General features: G+C 43.6%; 1 protein-coding gene across 2 annotated transcripts in view; it reads right to left on the bottom strand.

The window, feature by feature from the left end:
- Positions 1 to 19,952, bottom strand: part of LCLAT1 (lysocardiolipin acyltransferase 1) — a 104,461-nt gene that overhangs the window by 43,492 nt on the left and 41,017 nt on the right. For both annotated transcript variants that reach the window (XM_073671800.1, XM_073671801.1), the window contains exon 5: positions 4,514 to 4,630. In XM_073671800.1, the coding sequence (XP_073527901.1) occupies positions 4,514 to 4,630 (117 nt within the window). The remainder of the gene's footprint in view (positions 1 to 4,513; positions 4,631 to 19,952) is intronic.

Below are 19,952 nucleotides of genomic sequence, written 5' to 3'. Positions count from 1 at the left end.
TGTCGGGTCCTGGCAGTTTGTTACAATGTATCAGCAGAGATCTGTCCGGTCCTGGCAGTTTGTTACAATGTATCAGCAGAGATCTGTCCGGTCCTGGCAGTTTGTTACAATGTATCAGCAGGGATCTGTCCGGTCCTGGCAGTTTGTTACAATGTATCAGCAGGGATCTGTCCGGTCCTGGCAGTTTGTTACAATGTATCAGCAGAGATCTGTCGGGTCCTGGCAGTTTGTTACAATGTATCAGCAGAGATCTGTCGGGTCCTGGCAGTTTGTTACAATGTATCAGCAGAGATCTGTCGGGTCCTGGCAGTTTGTTACAATGTATCAGCAGAGATCTGTCGGGTCCTGGCAGTTTGTTACAATGTATCAGCAGAGATCTGTCGGGTCATGGCAGTTTGTTACAATGTATCAGCAGAGATCTGTCTGGTCCTGGCAGTTTGTTACAATGTATCAGCAGAGATCTGTCGGGTCCTGGCAGTTTGTTACAATGTATCAGCAGAGATCTGTCGGGTCCTGGCAGTTTGTTACAATGTATCAGCAGAGATCTGTCCGGTCCTGGCAGTTTGTTACAATGTATGAGCAGAGATCTGTCCGGTCCTGGCAGTTTGTTACAATGTATGAGCAGAGATCTGTCCGGTCCTGGCAGTTTGTTACAATGTATCAGCAGAGATCTGTCCGGTCCTGGCAGTTTGTTACAATGTATCAGCAGAGATCTGTCCGGTCCTGGCAGTTTGTTACAATGTATCAGCAGAGATCTGTCGGGTCCTGGCAGTTTGTTACAATGTATCAGCAGAGATCTGTCCGGTCCTGGCAGTTTGTTACAATGTATCAGCAGGGATCTGTCCGGTCCTGGCAGTTTGTTACAATGTATCAGCAGAGATCTGTCGGGTCCTGGCAGTTTGTTACAATGTATCAGCAGAGATCTGTCCGGTCCTGGCAGTTTGTTACAATGTATCAGCAGAGATCTGTCGGGTCCTGGCAGTTTGTTACAATGTATCAGCAGAGATCTGTCCGGTCCTGGCAGTTTGTTACAATGTATCAGCAGAGATCTGTCGGGTCCTGGCAGTTTGTTACAATGTATCAGCAGAGATCTGTCGGGTCCTGGCAGTTTGTTACAATGTATCAGCAGAGATCTGTCGGGTCCTGGCAGTTTGTTACAATGTATCAGCAGAGATCTGTCCGGTCCTGGCAGTTTGTTACAATGTATCAGCAGGGATCTGTCCGGTCCTGGCAGTTTGTTACAATGTATCAGCAGAGATCTGTCGGGTCCTGGCAGTTTGTTACAATGTATCAGCAGAGATCTGTCCGGTCCTGGCAGTTTGTTACAATGTATCAGCAGAGATCTGTCCGGTCCTGGCAGTTTGTTACAATGTATCAGCAGGGATCTGTCCGGTCCTGGCAGTTTGTTACAATGTATCAGCAGAGATCTGTCGGGTCCTGGCAGTTTGTTACAATGTATCAGCAGAGATCTGTCGGGTCCTGGCAGTTTGTTACAATGTATCAGCAGAGATCTGTCGGGTCCTGGCAGTTTGTTACAATGTATCAGCAGAGATCTGTCGGGTCCTGGCAGTTTGTTACAATGTATCAGCAGAGATCTGTCGGGTCCTGGCAGTTTGTTACAATGTATCAGCAGAGATCTGTCTGGTCCTGGCAGTTTGTTACAATGTATCAGCAGAGATCTGTCGGGTCCTGGCAGTTTGTTACAATGTATCAGCAGAGATCTGTCCGGTCCTGGCAGTTTGTTACAATGTATCAGCAGAGATCTGTCGGGTCCTGGCAGTTTGTTACAATGTATCAGCAGAGATCTGTCCGGTCCTGGCAGTTTGTTACAATGTATCAGCAGAGATCTGTCGGGTCCTGGCAGTTTGTTACAATGTATCAGCAGAGATCTGTCGGGTCCTGGCAGTTTGTTACAATGTATCAGCAGAGATCTGTCGGGTCCTGGCAGTTTGTTACAATGTATCAGCAGAGATCTGTCCGGTCCTGGCAGTTTGTTACAATGTATCAGCAGGGATCTGTCCGGTCCTGGCAGTTTGTTACAATGTATCAGCAGAGATCTGTCGGGTCCTGGCAGTTTGTTACAATGTATCAGCAGAGATCTGTCCGGTCCTGGCAGTTTGTTACAATGTATCAGCAGAGATCTGTCCGGTCCTGGCAGTTTGTTACAATGTATCAGCAGGGATCTGTCCGGTCCTGGCAGTTTGTTACAATGTATCAGCAGAGATCTGTCGGGTCCTGGCAGTTTGTTACAATGTATCAGCAGAGATCTGTCGGGTCCTGGCAGTTTGTTACAATGTATCAGCAGAGATCTGTCGGGTCCTGGCAGTTTGTTACAATGTATCAGCAGAGATCTGTCGGGTCCTGGCAGTTTGTTACAATGTATCAGCAGAGATCTGTCGGGTCCTGGCAGTTTGTTACAATGTATCAGCAGAGATCTGTCTGGTCCTGGCAGTTTGTTACAATGTATCAGCAGAGATCTGTCTGGTCCTGGCAGTTTGTTACAATGTATCAGCAGGTTTGAAATTATACAATTGTAACAAAGATTTCAGCCTCTGGAAGATAATTTCTATTCAATTTCACCAAGCAGAGATGTTGGTAGTGTAAGGTCGTTGGTGTATTTTTACTTATACGATTATGACATTCGAGGGTCCATGTCTGACCTGGTGACAAAGAAGCTGCTCCCCCTGCCCTCCTGTCATCTCACGTCTGCCAAGACCTGACCCAGAAAAGCCCGGTGCTGACGTCTGCAGGTGACTGGCGGAACGTGGGGTCAGGGGATAAATCCTATAATCAGCAGTGACTAGGAGACAAGCTGCTGCCGTGATGTATGCCCGTGATAATGGCGGACGGCCGGGCGGGGGCATCTACCTGCTTTTACTAGTGAGAGCGACACATGGATTGTGGCACAACTTTATAGCATTGTCACTGCTCACATAAAAAAAAACACATCCCCTTTAAGAACGTCCCCTTAAGGTTGGCATACCAAGGGCTCTGTAGTTTGCAGCAAATTATTGCCACTAATCCTCTATATTAATGGGGCTTGGCATAATTCTCGCCCCCGAACGTGGCAGCCCACCCCGCTTCATATCTACAAATGCAGAGGGATAGGGGTGGTCATCGCTGACTGACACAGAGAGACCACCATGGCTGTATAACACTTCCTCCGAGGATGAGATCTGAGAGCAGGAGCAGCTTCGTTCCAAAAAGAGATTGTGTTGAAAATGAGTGCAGCCTGCAGTGTAAAGAAGGGAGGTCTGCATCCTGGTCTCAATGGCTACGCTTTGGATGCCAACTAGATATAAATATACAGATTTATCCGAACTCCATCAGGAGTGCTACCGACGGTCTCACCTCCCTGCTCCACCATAGACAAATTCCACCTTCGAGGGTTAAAAGGCCGACATGTCCGCAGCGTGGGGGTTGAAAACCTGGGTACGTCCTTACCAAGCTCCACAGCAGTACAGACTAATACCTGGAAGCAGTCGTAACCAGAATGAAAACCGCCATTCTTTACACTGCAGCCTGCATGGAGAAAACTGGACAAGCATGATCCATAGAAGTTTGCCATTACAAGACAATGCTGGGGACTGCATCTATCAATCCATTTAGGATCGAGGAGATCAGTGTCTCGAAATATGTCCTGCCGCAAATTCGAGGTTCCCTCAGCATCGCAGCCGATCGCCAAGCAATGCCCCTGCCCCAGACAGCCCTTCCCCCGGCTCTATAATCGCCGTCACGTCGGATCCTGCGGGATTTATCTTCCCATTACGTGGCTAATCCATTTAGAAGAGTCTGGCTCATACACCCCCGTCACCGCTCCATCCGGCTGAAGACTTAGAAAGCAGATTTCGTGCCCAGGACTATATTTACCGCCCTATTTTTAGAGTAAAATCATGTTCGTCGCTCGATCTCTTTTCTCCCCCGAGGATCGGCGGCTGCCAAGAACCAAAATGAATTCACACGAAAGTCACCGAGGGAGGACAGTTGTCATTGAAACAAAGGTTTTTCTGCTGAAGCGTGTAAATGCGATCCCAGGGCCGAGCGCAGGAAAAACCAGACCCAGCATTTATTCTACCTCTGGACTCTTGGGGGATGGGAAGAATCATTGAGAAAACAAGGGGAAATGCACCATGGGAAAAAAAATATGCAAAGCAGCTCAACCGAGGAAAGGCCGAGAACAAGCAATGGGTGCAATCCTCTACATCGCAGGACAATGGCCGATTTCTTTTAAAATCCTATTCACTTGCACGGCACAGGGGGTCACGCCAGATTTTTGGACTTAAATCGAAATAATTCTACACTAAAATGATCAAAATGTAACAGATCCACAGCCTCTATTAATGCAGCCTAAAGAATCTGCACATTCTGCTAAAATACTCTGCGCTGCTGATATCATTTCTACCATCTGATTCCAGCCCACTCCAGAGCAGAGACAACCAATGATGAGAGTCCTGAATCCTTCAGTGACCGGATCCTTCATACTCATCACAACAAGAGCAAACGAGACACTGACCTTCTCTCAGGCGATGCACGATGAAGGTGAATCCCGTAGTACGAGGGTGCAGGACGTATTCAAACTTCTCCAGAGCATTCTTCTCAGCAAACTCATGGCTGCGAGCTTTGGTGTTTTCTTAAAAAAAAAAAAAAAAGGAATAATGCATTTCAGTTTTTCACAGATCAGACAAAATATAAAAACCTTGCATTATCCTCCAGAGCTGCAGTCACTATTCTGCTGGTGCAGTCACTGTGTACATACATTACATTACTGATCCTGAGTTACATCCTGTATTATACTTCAGAGCTGCACTCACTATTCTGCTGGTGCAGTCACTGCTGTACATACATTACACTACTGATCCTGAGTTACCTCCTGTATTATACTGCAGAGCGGCACTCACTATTCTGTTGGTGCAGTCACTGTGTACATACATTACATTACTGATCCTGAGTTACCTCCTGTATTATACTGCAGAGCGGCACTCACTATTCTGCTGGTGCAGTCACTGTGTACATACATTACATTACTGATCCTGCACTGATCCTGAGTCACATCCTGTATTATACTCCAGAGCTGCACTCACTATTCTGCTGGTGCAGTCACTGTGTACATACATTACATTACTGATCCTGAGTTACAGCCTGTATTATACTTCAGAGCTGCACTCACTATTCTGCTGGTGCAGTCACTGCTGTACATACATTACATTACTGATCCTGAGTTACCTCCTGTATTATACTGCAGAGCGGCACTCACTATTCTGCTGGTGCAGTCACTGTGTACATACATTACATTACTGATCCTGAGTTACATCCTGTATTATACTTCAGAGCTGCACTCACTATTCTGCTGGTGCAGTCACTGCTGTACATACATTACATTACTGATCCTGAGTTACCTCCTGTATTATACTGCAGAGCGGCACTCACTATTCTGCTGGTGCAGTCACTGTGTACATACATTACATTACTGATCCTGCACTGATCCTGAGTCACATCCTGTATTATACTCCAGAGCTGCACTCACTATTCTGCTGGTGCAGTCACTGTGTACATACATTACATTACTGATCCTGAGTTACAGCCTGTATTATACTTCAGAGCTGCACTCACTATTCTGCTGGTGCAGTCACTGCTGTACATACATTACATTACTGATCCTGAGTTACCTCCTGTATTATACTGCAGAGCGGCACTCACTATTCTGCTGGTGCAGTCACTGTGTACATACATTACATTACTGATCCTGCACTGATCCTGAGTCACATCCTGTATTATACTCCAGAGCTGCACTCACTATTCTGCTGGTGCGGTCACTGTGTATATACATTACATTACTGATCCTGTACTGATCCTGAGTTACATCCTGTATTATACTCCAGAGCTGCACTCACTATTCTGCTGATGCAGTCACTGTGTACATACATTGCATTACTGATCCTGAGTTACATCCTGTATTATACTCCAGAGCTGCACTCACTATTCTGCTGGTGCAGTCACTGTACATACATTACATTACTGATCCTGAGTTACATCCTGTATTATACTCCAGAGCTGCACTCAATATTCTGCTGGTGCAGTCACTGTGTACATACATTGCATTACTGATCCTGAGTTACATCCTGTATTATACTCAAGAGCTGCACTCACTATTCTGCTGGTGCAGTCACTGTGTACATACATTACAGTACTTATCCTGAGTTACATCCTGTATTATACTCCAGAGCTGCACTCACTATTCTGCTGATGCAGTCACTGTGTACATACATTACAGTACTTATCCTGAGTTACATCCTGTGTTATACACCGGAGCTGCACTCACTATTCTGCTGGTGCAGTCACTGTGTACATACATTACATTACTGATCCTGTGTTACATCCTGTATTATACTCCAGAGCTGCACTCACTATTCTGCTGATGCAGTCACTGTGTACATACATTACATTACTGATCCTGAGTTACATCCTGTATTATACTCCAGAGCTGCACTCACTATTCTGCTGGTGCAGTCACTGTGTACATACATTGCATTACTGATCCTGAGTTACATACTGTATTATACTCCAGAGCTGCACTCACTATTCTGCTGGTGAAGTCACTGTGTACATACATTACATTACTGATAATGAGTTACATCCTGTATTATACTCCAGAGCTGCACTCACTATTCTGCTGGTGCAGTCACTGTGTACATACATTACATTACTGATCCTGAGTTACATCCTGTATTATACTCCAGAGCTGCACTCACTATTCTGCTGGTGCAGTCACTGTGTACATACATTACATTACTGATCCTGAGTTACATCCTGTATTATACTCCAGAGCTGCACTCACTATTCTGCTGGTGCAGTCACTGTGTACATACATTACATTACTGATCCTGTACTGATCCTGAGTTACATACTGTATTATACTCCAGAGCTGCACTCACTATTCTGCTGATGCAGTCACTGTGTAAATACATTACATTACTGATCCTGTACTGATCCTGAGTTACATCCTGTATTATACTCCAGAGCTGCACTCACTATTCTGCTGATGCAGTCACTGTGTACATACATTGCATTACTGATCCTGAGTTACATCCTGTATTATCCTCCAGAGCTGCACTCACTATTCAGCTGGTGCAGTCACTGTGTACATACATTACATTACTGATCCTGTACTGATCCTGAGTTACCTCCTGTATTATACTCCAGAGCTGCACTCACTATTCTGCTGATGCAGTCACTGTGTAAATACATTACATTACTGATCCTGTACTGATCCTGAGTTACATCCTGTATTATACTCCAGAGCTGCACTCACTATTCTGCTGGTGCAGTCACTGTGTACATACATTGCATTACTGATCCTGAGCTACATCCTGTATTATCCTCCAGAGCTGCACTCACTATTCTGTTGGTGCAACCACTGTGTACATACATTACATTACTGATCCTGTACTGATCCTGAGTTACCTCCTGTATTATACTCCAGAGCTGCACTCACAATTCTGCTGGTGCAGTCACTGTGTACATACATTGCATTACTGATCCTGAGTTACATACTGTATTATCCTCCAGAGCTGCACTCACTATTCAGCTGGTGCAGTCACTGTGTACATACATTACATTACTGATCCTGTACTGATCCTGAGTTACCTCCTGTATTATACTCCAGAGCTGCACTCACTATTCTGCTGATGCAGTCACTGTGTAAATACATTACATTACTGATCCTGTACTGATCCTGAGTTACATCCTGTATTATACTCCAGAGCTGCACTCACTATTCTGCTGGTGCAGTCACTGTGTACATACATTGCATTACTGATCCTGAGCTACATCCTGTATTATCCTCCAGAGCTGCACTCACTATTCTGTTGGTGCAGCCACTGTGTACATACATTACATTACTGATCCTGTACTGATCCTGAGTTACCTCCTGTATTATACTCCAGAGATGCACTCACAATTCTGCTGGTGCAGTCACTGTGTACATACATTACATTACTGATCCTGAGTTACATCCTGTATTATACTCCAGAGCTGCACTCACTATTCTGCTGATGCAGTCACTGTGTACATACATTACAGTACTTATCCTGAGTTACATCCTGTATTATACTCCAGAGCTGCACTCACTATTCTGCTGATGCAGTCACTGTGTACATACATTACAGTACTTATCCTGAGTTACATCCTGTGTTATACTCCGGAGCTGCACTCACTATTCTGCTGGTGCAGTCACTGTGTACATACATTACATTACTGATCCTGAGTTACATCCTGTATTATACTCCAGAGCTGCACTCACTATTTTGCTGGTGCCGTCACTGTGTACATACATTACATTACTGATCTTGTACTGATCCTGAGTTACATCCTGTATTATACTCCAGAGCTGCACTCACTATTCTGCTGGTGCAGTCACTGTACATACATTACATTACTGTTCCTGAGTTACATCCTGTATTATACTCCAGAGCTGCACTCACTATTCTGCTGGTGCAGTCACTGTGTACATACATTACATTACTGATCCTGTACTGATCCTGAGTTACATACTGTATTATACTCCAGAGCTGCACTCACTATTCTGCTGGTGCAGTCACTGTGTACATACATTACATTACTGATCCTGTACTGATCCTGAGTTACCTCATGTATTATACTCCAGAGCGGCACTCACTATTCTGCTGGTGCAGTCACTGTGTACATACATTACTGATCCTGCACTGATCCGGAGTCACATCCTGTATTAACCTCCAGAGCTGCACTCACTATTCAGCTGGTGCAGTCACTGTGTACATACATTACATTACTGATCCTGTACTGATCCTGAGTTACCTCCTGTATTATACTTCAGAGCTGCACTCACTATTCTGCTGATGCAGTCACTGTGTAAATACATTACATTACTGATCCTGTACTGATCCTGAGTTACCTCCTGTATTATACTCCAGAGCTGCACTCACTATTCTGCTGGTGCAGTCACTGTGTACATACATTACATTACTGATCCTGAGTTACATCCTGTATTATACTCCAGAGCTGCACTCACTATTCTGCTGGTGCAGTCACTGTGTACATACATTACATTACTGATCCTGAGTTACATCCTGTATTAATTATACTCCAGAGCTGCACTCACTATTCTGCTGGTGCAGTCACTGTGTACATACATTACATTACTGATCCTGAGTTACATCCTGTATTATACTCCAGAGCTGCACTCACTATTCTGCTGGTGCAGTCACTGTGTACATACATTACATTACTGATCCTGAGTTACCTAATGTATTATACTCCAGAGCGGCACTCACTATTCTGCTGGTGCAGTCACTGTGTACATACATTGCATTACTGATCCTGAGTTACATCCTGTATTATACTCCAGAGCTGCACTCAATATTCTGCTGGTGCAGTCACTGTGTACATACATTGCATTACTGATCCTGAGTTACATCCTGTATTATACTCAAGAGCTGCACTCACTATTCTGCTGGTGCAGTCACTGTGTACATACATTACAGTACTTATCCTGAGTTACATCCTGTATTATACTCCAGAGCTGCACTCACTATTCTGCTGATGCAGTCACTGTGTACATACATTACAGTACTTATCCTGAGTTACATCCTGTGTTATACTCCGGAGCTGCACTCACTATTCTGCTGGTGCAGTCACTGTGTACATACCTTACATTACTGATCCTGAGTTACATCCTGTATTATACTCCAGAGCTGCACTCACTATTCTGCTGGTGCAGTCACTGTGTACATACATTACATTACTGATCCTGAGTTACATCCTGTATTATACTCCAGAGCTGCACTCACTATTTTGCTGGTGCAGTCACTGTGTACATACATTACATTACTGATCTTGTACTGATCCTGAGTTACATCCTGAATTATACTCCAGAGCTGCACTCACTATTCTGCTGGTGCAGTCACTGTACATACATTACATTACTGATCCTGAGTTACATCCTGTATTATACTCCAGCTGCACTCACTATTCTGCTGGTGCAGTCACTGTGTACATACATTACATTACTGATCCTGTACTGATCCTGAGTTACATACTGTATTATACTCCAGAGCTGCACTCACTATTCTGATGGTGCAGTCACTGTGTACATACATTACATTACTGATCCCGAGTTACATCCTGTATTATACTCCAGAGCTGCACTCACTATTCTGCTGATGCAGTCACTGTGTAAATACATTACATTACTGATCCTGAGTTACATCCTGTATTATACTCCAGAGCTGCACTCACTATTCTGCTGATGCAGTCACTGTGTACATACATTGCATTACTGATCCTGAGCTACATCCTGTATTATCCTCCAGAGCTGCACTCACTATTCTGCTGGTGCAGCCACTGTGTACATACATTACATTACTGATCCTGTACTGATCCTGAGTCACATCCTGTATTATACTCCAGAGCTGCACTCACTATTCTGCTGATGCAGTCACTGTGTACATACATTACATTACTGATCCTGTACTTATCCTGAGTTACCTCCTGTATTATACTCCAGAGCTGCACTCACTATTCTGCTGGTGCAGTCACTGTGTACATACATTACATTACTGATCCTGAGTTACATCCTGTATTATACTCCAGAGCTGCACTCACTATTCTGCTGGTGCAGTCACTGTGTACATACATTACATTACTGATCCTGCACTGATCCTGAGTTACATCCTGTATTACACTCCAGAGCGGCACTCACTATTCTGCTGGTGCGGTCACTGTGTACATACATTACATTACTGATCCTGTACTATAATCCAGAGCTGCACTCACTATTCTGCTGATGCAGTCACTGTGTACATACATTGCATTACTGATCCTGAGTTACATCCTATATTATACTCCAGAGCTGCACTCACTATTCTGCTGGTGCAGTCACTGTGTACATACATTGCATTACTGATCCGGAGTTACATCCTGTATTATACTCCAGAGCTGCACTCACTATTCTGCTGATGCAGTCACTGTGTACATACATTGCATTACTGATCCTGAGTTACATTCTGTATTATCCTCCAGAGCTGCACTCACTATTCAGCTGGTGCAGTCACTGTGTACATACATTACATTACTGATCCTGTAATGATCCTGAGTTACCTCCTGTATTATACTCCAGAGCTGCACTCACTATTCTCCTGGTGCAGTCACTGTGTACATACATTACATTACTGATCCTGAGTTACATCCTGTATTATACTCCAGAGCTGCACTCACTATTCTGCTGGTGCAGTCACTGTGTACATACATTACATTACTGATCCTGAGTTACATCCTGTATTATACTCCAGAGCTGCACTCACTATTCTGCTGGTGCAGTCACTGTGTACATACATTACATTACTGATCCTGAGTTACCTCCTGTATTATACTCCAGAGCGGCACTCACTATTCTGCTGGTGCAGTCACTGTGTACATACATTACATTACTGATCCTGCACTGATCCTGAGTCACATCCTGTATTATACTCCAGAGCTGCACTCACTATTCTGCTGGTGCGGTCACTGTGTATATACATTACATTACTGATCCTGTACTGATCCTGAGTTACATCCTGTATTATACTCCAGAGCTGCACTCACTATTCTGCTGGTGCAGTCACTGTGTACATACATTACTGATCCTGAGTTACATCCTGTATTATACTCCAGAGCTGCACTCACTATTCTGCTGGTGCAGTCACTGTGTACATACATTACATTACTGATCCTGAGTTACATCCTGTATTATAATCCACAGCTGCACTCACTATTTTGCTGGTGCAGTCACTGTGTATATACATTACATTACTGATCTTGTACTGATCCTGAGTTACATCCTGTATTATACTCCAGAGCTGCACTCACTATTCTGCTGGTGCAGTCACTGTACATACATTACATTACTGATCCTGAGTTACATCCTGTATTATACTCCAGAGCTGCACTCACTATTCTGCTGGTGCAGTCACTGTGTACATACATTACATTACTGATCCTGTACTGATCCTGAGTTACCTCCTGTATAATACTACAGAGCGGCACTCACTATTCTGCTGGTGCAGTCACTGTGTACATACATTACTGATCCTCCACTGATCCGGAGTCACATCCTGTATTATACTCCAGAGCTGCACTCACTATTCTGCTGGTGCAGTCACTGTGTACATACATTGCATTACTGATCCTGAGTTACATCCTGTATTATACTCCAGAGCTGCACTCACTATTCTGCTGGTGCAGTCACTGTGTACATACATTACATTACTGATCCTGCACTGATCCTGAGTCACATCCTGTATTATACTCCAGAGCTGCACTCACTATTCTGCTGGTGCGGTCACTGTGTATATACATTACATTACTGATCCTGTACTGATCCTGAGTTACATCCTGTATTATACTCCAGAGCTGCACTCACTATTCTGCTGATGCAGTCACTGTGTACATACATTGCATTACTGATACTTTGTTACATCCTGTATTATACTCCAGAGCTGCACTCAATATTCTGCTGGTGCAGTCACTGTGTACATACATTGCATTACTGATCCTGAGTTACATCCTGTATTATACTCCAGAGCTGCACTCACTATTCTGCTGATGCAGTCACTGTGTACATACATTACAGTACTTATCCTGAGTTACATCCTGTGTTATACTCCGGAGCTGCACTCACTATTCTGCTGCGTGCAGTCACTGTGTACATACATTACTGATCCTGAGTTACATCCTGTATTATACTCCAGAGCTGCACTCACTATTCTTCTGGTGCAGTCACTGTGTACATACATTACTGATCCTGAGTTACATCCTGTATTATACTCCACAGCTGCACTCACTATTTTGCTGGTGCAGTCACTGTGTACATACATTACATTACTGATCTTGTACGGATCCTGAGTTACATCCTGTATTATACTCCAGAGCTGCACTCACTATTCTGCTGGTGCAGTCACTGTACATACATTACATTACTGATCCTGAGTTACATCCTGTATTATACTCCAGAGCTGCACTCACTATTCTGCTGGTGCAGTCACTGTGTACATACATTACATTACTGATCCTGTACTGATCCTGAGTTACATACTGTATTATACTCCAGAGCTGCACTCACTATTCTGCTGGTGCAGTCACTGTGTACATACATTACATTACTGATCCTGTACTGATCCTGAGTTACCTCCTGTATTATACTCCAGAGCGGCACTCACTATTCTGCTGGTGCAGTCACTGTGTACATACATTACTGATCCTGCACTGATCCGGAGTCACATCCTGTATTATACTCCAGAGCTGCACTCACTATTCTGCTGGTGCGGTCACTGTGTATATACAGTACAGACCAAAAGTTTGGACACACCTTCTCATTTAAAGATTTTTCTGTATTTTAATGACTATGAAAATTGTACATTCACACTGAAGGCATCAAAACTATGAATTAACACATGTGGAATTATATACTTAACAAAAAAGTGTGAAACAACTGAAAATATGTCTTATATTCTAGGGTCTTCACAGTAGCCACCTTTTGCTTTGATGACTGCTTTGCACACTCTTGGCATTCTCTTGATGAGCTTCAAGAGGTAGTCACCGGAAATGGTCTTCACTTCACAGGTGTGCCCTGTCAGGTTTAATAAGTGGGATTTCTGGCCTTATAATTGGGGTTGGGACCATCAGTTGTGTTGTGCAGAAGTCAGGTGGATACACAGCTGATAGTCCTACTGAATAGACTGTTAACATTTGTATTATGGCAAGAAAAAAGCAGCTAAGTAAAGAAAAACGAGTGGCCATCATTACTTTAAGAAATGAAGGTCAGTCAGTCCGAAAAATTGGGCAAACTTTGAAAGTGTCCCCAAGTGCAGTTGCAAAAACCATCAAGCGCTACAAAGAAACTGGCTCACATGAGGACCGCCCCAGGAAAGGAAGACCAAGAGTCACCTCTGCTTCTGAGGATAAGTTTATCCGAGTCACCAGCCTCAGAAATCGCAGGTTAACAGCAGCTCAGATTAGAGACCAGGTCAATGCCACACAGAGTTCTAGCAGCAGACACATCTCTACAACAACTGTTAAGAGGAGACTTTGTGCAGCAGGCCTTCATGGTAAAATAGCTGCTAGGAAACCACAACTAAGGACAGGCAACAAGCAGAAGAGACTTGTTTGGGCTAAAGAACACAAGGAATGGACATTAGACCAGTGGAAATCTGTGCTTTGGTCTGATGAGTCCAAATTTGAGATCTTTGGTTCCAACCACCGTGTCTTTGTGCGACGCAGAAAAGGTGAACGGATGGACTCTACATGCCTGGTTCCCACCGTGAAGCATGGAGGAGGAGGTGTGATGGTGTGGGGGTGCTTTGCTGGTGACACTGTTGGGGAGTTATTCAAAATTGAAGGCATACTGAACCAGCATGGCTACCACAGCATCTTGCAGCGGCATGCTATTCCATCCGTTTTGCGTTTAGTTGGAATATCATTTATTTTTCAACAGGACAATGACCCCAAACACCTCCAGGCTGTGTAAGGGCTATTTGACCAAGAAGGAGAGTGATGGGGTGCTACGCCAGATGACCTGGCCTCCACAGTCACCAGACCTGAACCCAATCGAGATGGTTTGGGGTGAGCTGGACCGCAGAGTGAAGGCAAAAGGGCCAACAAGTGCTAAGCATCTCTGGGAACTCCTTCAAGATTGTTGGAAGGCCATTTCCGGTGACTACCTCTTGAGGCTCATCAAGAGAATGCCAAGAGTGTGCAAAGCAGTCATCAAAGCAAAAGGTGGCTACTTTGAAGAACCAAGAATATAAGACATATTTTCAGTTGTTTCACACTTTTTTGTTAAGTATATAATTCCACATGTGGTAATTCATAGTTTTGATGCCTTCAGTGTGAATGTACAATTTTCATAGTCATGAAAATACAGAAAAATCTTTAAATGAGAAGGTGTGTCCAAACTTTTGGTCTGTACTGTACATTACATTACTGATCCTGTACTGATCCTGAGTTACATCCTGTATTATACTCCAGAGCTGCACTCACTATTCTGCTGATGCAGTCACTGTGTACATACATTGCATTACTGATACTTTGTTACATCCTGTATTATACTCCAGAGCTGCACTCAATATTCTGCTGGTGCAGTCACTGTGTACATACATTGCATTACTGATCCTGAGTTACATCCTGTATTATACTCAAGAGCTGCACTCACTATTCTGCTGGTGCAGTCACTGTGTACATACATTACAGAACTTATCCTGAGTTACATCCTGTATTATACTCCAGAGCTGCACTCACTATTCTGCTGATGCAGTCACTGAGTACATACATTACAGTACTTATCCTGAGTTACATCCTGTGTTATACTCCGGAGCTGCACTCACTATTCTGCTGCGTGCAGTCACTGTGTACATACATTACATTACTGATCCTGCACTGATCCTGAGTCACATCCTGTATTATACTCCAGAGCTGCACTCACTATTCTGCTGGTGCAGTCACTGTGTACATACATTGCATTACTGATCCTGAGTTACATCCTGTATTATACTCCAGAGCTGCACTCACTATTCTGCTGGTGCAGTCACTGTGTACATACATTACAGTACTTATCCCGAGTTACATCCTGTGTTATACTCCGGAGCTGCACTCACTATTCTGCTGGTCCAGTCACTGTGTACATACATTACATTACTGATCATGAGTTACATCCTGTATTATACTCCAGAGCTGCACTCACTATTCTGCTGATGCAGTCACTGTGTACATACATTGCATTACTGATCCTGAGTTACATTCTGTATTATCCTCCAGAGCTGCACTCACTATTCAGCTGGTGCAGTCACTGTGTACACACATTACATTACTGATCCTGTACTGATCCTGAGTTACATCCTGTATTATACTCCAGAGCTGCACTCACTATTCTGCTGGTGCAGTCACTGTGTACATACATTACATTACTGATCCTGAGTTACATCCTGTATTATACTCCAGAGCTGCACTCACTATTCTGCTGGTGCAGTCACTGTGTACATACATTACATTACTGATCCTGAGTTACATCCTGTATTAATTATACTCCAGAGCTGCACTCACTATTCTGCTGGTGCAGTCACTGTGTACATACATTACATTACTGATCCTGAGTTACATCCTGTATTATACTCCAGAGCTGCACTCCCTATTCTGCTGGTGCAGTCACTGTGTACATACATTACATTACTGATCCTGAGTTACATCCTGTATTAATTATACTCCAGAGCGGCACTCACTATTCTGCTGGTGCAGTCACTGTGTACATACATTACTGATCCTGCACTGATCCGGAGTCACAGCCTGTATTATACTCCAGAGCTGCACTCACTATTCTGCTGCTGCAGTCACTGTGTACATACATTGCATTACTGATCCTGAGTTACATCCTGTATTATACTCCAGAGCTGCACTCAATATTCTGCTGGTGCAGTCACTGTGTACATACATTGCATTACTGATCCTGAGTTACATCCTGTATTATACTCAAGAGCTGCACTCACTATTCTGCTGGTGCAGTCACTGTGTACATACATTACAGTACTTATCCTGAGTTACATCCTGTATTATACTCCAGAGATGCACTCACTATTCTGCTGATGCAGTCACTGTGTACATACATTACAGTACTTATCCTGAGTTACATCCTGTGTTATACTCCGCAGCTGCACTCACTATTCTGCTGGTGCAGTCACTGTGTACATACATTACATTACTGATCCTGAGTTACATCCTGTATTATACTCCAGAGCTGCACTCACTATTCTGCTGGTGCAGTCACTGTGTACATACATTACATTACTGATCCTGAGTTACATCCTGTATTATACTCCAGAGCTGCACTCACTATTTTGCTGGTGCAGTCACTGTGTACATACATTACATTACTGATCTTGTACTGATCCTGAGTTACATCCTGTATTATACTCCAGAGCTGCACTCACTATTCTGCTGGTGCAGTCACTGTACATACATTACATTACTGATCCTGAGTTACATCCTGTATTATACTCCAGAGCTGCACCTCACTATTCTGCTGGTGCAGTCACTGTGTACATACATTACATTACTGATCCTGTACTGATCCTGAGTTACATACTGTATTATGCTCCAGAGCTGCACTCACTATTCTGCTGGTGCAGTCACTGTGTACATACATTACATTACTGATCCTGAGTTACATCCTGTATTATACTCCAGAGCTGCACTCACTATTCTGCTGGTGCAGTCACTGTGTACATACATTACATTACTGATCCTGAGTTACATCCTGTATTAATTATACTCCAGAGCCGCACTCACTATTCTGCTGGTGCAGTCACTGTGTACATACATTACATTACTGATCCTGAGTTACATCCTGTATTATACTCCAGAGCTGCACTCACTATTCTGCTGGTGCAGTCACTGTGTACATACATTACATTACTGATCCTGAGTTACCTCCTGTATTATACTCCAGAGCGGCACTCACTATTCTGCTGGTGCAGTCACTGTGTACATACATTACAGTACTTGTCCTGAGTTACATCCTGTATTATACTCCAGAGATGCACTCACTATTCTGCTGATGCAGTCACTGTGTACATACATTACAGTACTTATCCTGAGTTACATCCTGTGTTATACTCCGGAGCTGCACTCACTATTCTGCTGGTGCAGTCACTGTGTACATACATTACATTACTGATCCTGAGTTACATCCTGTATTATACTCCAGAGCTGCACTCACTATTCTGCTGGTGCAGTCACTGTGTACATACATTACATTACTGATCCTGAGTTACATCCTGTATTATACTCCAGAGCTGCACTCACTATTTTGCTGGTGCAGTCACTGTGTACATACATTACATTACTGATCCTGAGTTACATCCTGTATTATACTCTAGAGCTGCACTCACTATTCTGCTGGTGCAGTCACTGTGTACATACATTACATTACTGATCTTGTACTGATCCTGAGTTACATCCTGTATTATACTCCAGAGCTGCACTCACTATTCTGCTGGTGCAGTCACTGTACATACATTACATTACTGATCCTGAGTTACATCCTGTATTATACTCCAGAGCTGCACTCACTATTCTGCTGGTGCAGTCACTGTGTACATACATTACATTACTGATCCTGTACTGATCCTGAGTTACATACTGTATTATGCTCCAGAGCTGCACTCACTATTCTGCTGGTGCAGTCACTGTGTACATACATTACATAACTGATCCTGAGTTACATCCTGTATTATACTCCAGAGCTGCACTCACTATTCTGCTGGTGCAGTCACTGTGTACATACATTACATTACTGATCCTGAGTTACATCCTGTATTATACTCCAGAGCCGCACTCACTATTCTGCTGGTGCAGTCACTGTGTACATACATTACATTACTGATCCTGAGTTACCTCCTGTATTATACTCCAGAGCGGCACTCACTATTCTGCTGGTGCAGTCACAGTGTACATACATTACTGATCCTGCACTGATCCAGAGTCACATCCTGTATTATACTACAGAGCTGCACTCACTATTCTGCTGGTGCAGTCACTGTGTACATACATTACATTACTGATCCTGAGTTACATCCTGTATTATACTCCAGAGCTGCACTCACTATTTTGCTGGTGCAGTCACTGTGTACATACATTACATTACTGATCTTGTACTGATCCTGAGTTACATCCTGTATTATACTCCACAGCTGCACTCACTATTTTGCTGGTGCAGTCACTGTACATACATTACATTACTGATCCTGAGTTACCTCCTGTATTATACTCCAGAGCTTCACTCACTATTCTGCTGGTGCAGTCACTGTGTACATACATTACATTACTGATCCTGAGTTACATCCTGTATTATACTCCAGAGCTGCACTCACTATTTTGCTGGTGCAGTCACTGTGTACATACATTACATTACTGATCTTGTACTGATCCTGAGTTACATCCTGCATTATACTCCACAGCTGCACTCACTATTTTGCTGGTGCAGTCACTGTACATACATTACATTACTGATCCTGAGTTACCTCCTGTATTATACTCCAGAGCTGCACTCACTATTCTGCTGGTGCAGTCACTGTACATACATTACATTACTGATCCTGAGTTACATCCTGTATTATACTCCAGAGCGGCACTCACTATTCTGCTGGTGCAGTCACTGTGTACATACATTACTAATCCTGCACTGATCCGGAGTCACATCCTGTATTATACTCCAGAGCTGCACTCACTATTCTGCTGGTGCAGTCAGTGTGTACATACATTACATTACTGATCCTGAGTTACATCCTGTATTAATTATACTCCAGAGCTGCACTCACTATTCTGCTGGTGCAGTCACTGTGTACATACATTACATTACTGATCTTGAGTTACATCCCGTATTATACTCCAGAGCTGCACTCACTATTCTGCTGGTGCAGTCACTGTGTACATACATTGCATTACTGATCCTGAGTTACATTCTGTATTATCCTCCAGAGCTGCACTCACTATTCAGCTGGTGCAGTCACTGTGTACATACATTACATTACTGATCCTGAGTTACCTCCTGTATTATACTCCAGAGCTGCACTCACTATTCTGCTGATGCAGTCACTGTGCAAATACATTACATTACTGATCCTGTACTGATCCCGAGTTACCTCCTGTATTATACTCCAGAGCTGCACTCACTATTCTGCTGGTGCAGTCACTGTGTACATACATTGCATTACTGATCCTGAGTTACATCCTGTATTATACTCCAGAGCTGCACTCACTATTCTGCTGGTGCAGTCACTGTGTACATACATTACATTACTGATCCTGAGTTACATCCTGTATTAATTATACTCCAGAGCTGCACTCACTGTTCTGCTGGTGCAGTCACTGTGTACATACATTACATTACTGAT

Source organism: Phyllobates terribilis, unplaced genomic scaffold, assembly GCF_046119375.1.
Source record: "Phyllobates terribilis strain yellow unplaced genomic scaffold, ASM4611937v1 Scaffold_3__8_contigs__length_932513732, whole genome shotgun sequence".
NCBI lineage: Eukaryota > Metazoa > Chordata > Amphibia > Anura > Dendrobatidae > Phyllobates > Phyllobates terribilis.
This window is presented reverse-complemented; position numbering and strand designations above follow the sequence as displayed.